The 3,351-nt window shown below is 53.0% G+C and overlaps 1 protein-coding gene across 1 annotated transcript in view; it reads left to right on the forward strand.

The window, feature by feature from the left end:
* FAM163B (family with sequence similarity 163, member B) overlaps positions 1-337 on the forward strand; it is a 652-nt gene extending 315 nt beyond the window's left edge. The window contains exon 2 of the mRNA XM_010074558.1: positions 12-337. Coding sequence (XP_010072860.1) covers positions 12-337 — 326 coding nt within the window. The remainder of the gene's footprint in view (positions 1-11) is intronic.
* The last annotated feature ends 3,014 nt before the right edge of the window (positions 338-3,351 follow it).

The following is a 3,351-nucleotide window of genomic DNA, read 5'->3' on the forward strand; positions in this document are numbered from 1 at the left end:
CCCCTGGCCCCCCCCCACCCCGCCGCTCCACGGCAACCGCAACGTAGTGCTGACCAACGGCCCGTCCCTCTACGCCTCGTCGCCCTTTGGCAAGAAACCGGCGCTGAGCCGACCCGACTGCCCCAGCTGCGTGCCCTACGAGCCCCCCACCTTCTTCCTGCAGGAGCCCCCCGAGGAGCTGCACAACGGGGGCGACCGGGTGAGCTACCAGACGGTGAGCCAGGAGGATCTCGACCTGCCGGTGAGCGTGGCCAACCTGCAGGCGCTCAACCCCAACCGGCTCTCAGCCATGCGGGAAGCTTTCTCCCGCAGCCGCAGCATCAGCACCGATGTGTGAGGCGCTGGCTGACCGCCCAGCCCGGAGCATCGCATCACACCTCAACAGGGCTTGTAACAGCGAAGAGAACTTTTGGAAATTCATGGAAGAGTTTTGAAAAAGAAAAAAAAAAACAACAAAAAAGAATGTATTTCTACGTTCTGTAGGCAGAGATGTGCTAAATGGCAATATAAAGGAGTAGCAAAAAAGCAGAAGGGGTTACTGCTGGAGGGAGAAGACGGTTGAAGCTGGGAAGCAAGGTTTTCTAGCACTGCGTTGCATTTTTTTTTTTCCTTTTATAAAGAGGATTTTGATATCGTGCATCCTTTTATACAGAGTAAATGCCCCTCCTCGCCATTCAGCTGGAGCGCCGAGCGATGACAAGCCAGTGATGGTGCACAGCGTTGGCTGCAAAATGCTTCGTGCTGCAAGTCAGCAGGCATCCGTGGCTGTGTGGCAGGGACACGCTGCACCCCACTGCTCCTGGCCGTAGTGTGCACACCCACCCCCCACCATGGTCTCATAGCAGAGCAGGGCTGCTATTGCCCATCCTTCTGCCCCCCGTCCTGCACCACCCCGTTCTGCAGCCACGTGTGTGCATGCCCCTGCCCTGCTCCCGGGCTGTCTCTCTCCTCGAGCTGGTCATGAATTCCCGGGTGACAGGCGCAGTCCCCTCAGGGTTAGGATGGCTGGGGGGGGCACAGCCTGTCCCTGGAGCCCCTGGAGCAGCCTCATGGACCCCCCAGAGGGATGTGGGCTGGAGGGGGTGTTGCAAACCTGTTGCATTACCTGACCATGGAAGCAGCACATGGCACAGTTTGGGATGGAGGAATGTACCTGCAGCCACCCCGTCCGACTGAGGGGTGTCCTGTCTCCAAATAACGCCATATACGATTTCTAACCCAGGTCTCTGCGTCCTGGGCCAGCAAGAGCATGACCGTGTGCGTGCCCACATCCCCCCCCTGCATGCACATTTTAACATGCATTTGGGGTTTTTTTCATTTAAAAAAAAAAATGCCGTGACATTTTCTCCCCATCCAGGAATGTGTCAAAACAATTTAGATTTAGGCAAAGCCCCCTCTTTTGCATTTTTTTACTGTGCCATTTCCCACGGCCAGGCAGCACCAGCTCTGCCCCAGCCCCACCAGCCACCCTGCATCTGGCACAGCAGGCGCAGAGCCGAGCGTGTCCCTCTGCGCTGAACGTGCTGCCAAGGAGCTGTCTGGTTAATTCAGGGCTTTGGGAGGAGGAACCCCACATTGCAGCGGTGTGTCAGGGGGTACTCTCATGCTCTGGTTTCTCCCGGCTGTCTCAATTCCTCCCCTCCAGCCCTGCACCCTCTTTCTCCCGGATTGTGCATTATTCAGGTTAAAAGCGTGGCACTGGGCATGGGGATGGCTGGCTCGACCGCAGCAGAGGATGGACTGGCTGCAAAGAGACTCTAATGGCCTCACCTCCGGGCTCCAGGTCAGCTTTCCTTTTTAAAGACGTGCTGGGAAGAAAGAGCCGCGACTTCAGCCCCGTCGGCTCACAGACACTGTACAGAGCCCAGCTGGATATTTTACTTTTACCGGCGAGGGCTTTTAATTCCACAGGAAGTCTTTTGAAGTACAAGTCAGTCTTTGCAAATTAGTATCTTTGACTTTCTCGGGTGTTTCTGTTTGGGGTGGGGGGGGGTTGGGTTTGGTTTCATATGTGTTTAATATTCTGGGCTTGGTCCCTGCGGTGCCACTGCTCTGGGGGCACGGGGGGTGCTGGGGCCACGCTCCCATGTACAGTTCTCACCGGGGTTTCTATCCACACATCCAGCCCTACTCTTCTTTGCATCTCTCTTGACCATACTCCTCTTCCTCTCTTGTTGTCTTTTTTTCCTTCCCATGTATCTTGGAAACTAAGCAAACGTTGATTTTCACTCACCTTTACCTGGTGGTGGTGTACAGAACTTTGGGAATTGGGGAGGCAGGGGCGGGGGAAGAAAAGAAATAAACTACTTTGACATGGGTTTTGAGGCTGACCTTTTTGTCCCTGCATCTTCAAACCTGGGGCCTCGTGTGCAAAGTTTTCCTGCAGGCGGAGGAGTTTCCCAGCTGCTGAGGGGGGCAATGCAGCAGTGCCTGGGCTGCACCCCCTGCTCCGGGGGATGTTGAAGAGTTGTGCCCACACAAACACGGAGCAATAACCCCCCCTGGGGAGCCTGGAAAGGCACCTTATCAAGCTTTTTGCAAGCTCCTGAGAAGCCTCAGGGTTGCAGTTCCTAAAGCCACACACATAACCCCAAAGGGCCCCAACCCATCCCAAAGTCCCCACTCCCCCGCTGCTGGGACTTCTCCTTCCATCACTGGCCCAGCAGCTGCAATTCCCCCACTTAGAGCTGCTCCCGGCCACCAGCATGTTCACAGCCCCAACTCCAGTGCTCCCAGTACAGAGGACAAACCCCCACTACAAACTGGAGAATAAAACCAGCTACCACCATAAATATGACAACTTTATTAAAATATACATATGAGTACAAATTAATGATTATACGGATAAAGTTCACCGTCTGTAAACAAATATATTAAAAAAGAGCACGTCTTTTTTTGTGATATAAAGTGCAGTTATGTTTCCATATTATATACAATATGTCAGCATTACGGGGGGGCTGTAAGGACTATGGAACTAACATTTGATTATAAGATAAAATTCTCTGAAAAAGTATACACCTACATATTACAAAAAAAAAGGGCTCAAGTTCATTTAGCAACCGACAATCAGCTTCCCACCACGTTACATGCAGCTAACGAGGGCGTGCAGGTCTTGGAGATAAATTCGGAGAAAGGCACCAACCCTCTTTGCAAAGGGAAACTTGCCCTTCAGAGTTCACACCTTCCCATCAGCAACCCCAAACTTGCACAGAGGAAAGAAACCAAAGGATGAGACCTTGTGAAACACGTGCGTGTGTCTGCATTTCAGGGAAATCAAATATACAGGATTTTATGTACAGCTCTGATAACGAGGGCTACCAATGTACAGCGGTAACGGCTTTGCAACCGAGC

Source organism: Pterocles gutturalis, unplaced genomic scaffold (genome assembly GCF_000699245.1).
Source record: "Pterocles gutturalis isolate BGI_N339 unplaced genomic scaffold, ASM69924v1 scaffold25082, whole genome shotgun sequence".
NCBI classification, from domain to species: Eukaryota; Metazoa; Chordata; class Aves; order Pterocliformes; family Pteroclidae; genus Pterocles; species Pterocles gutturalis.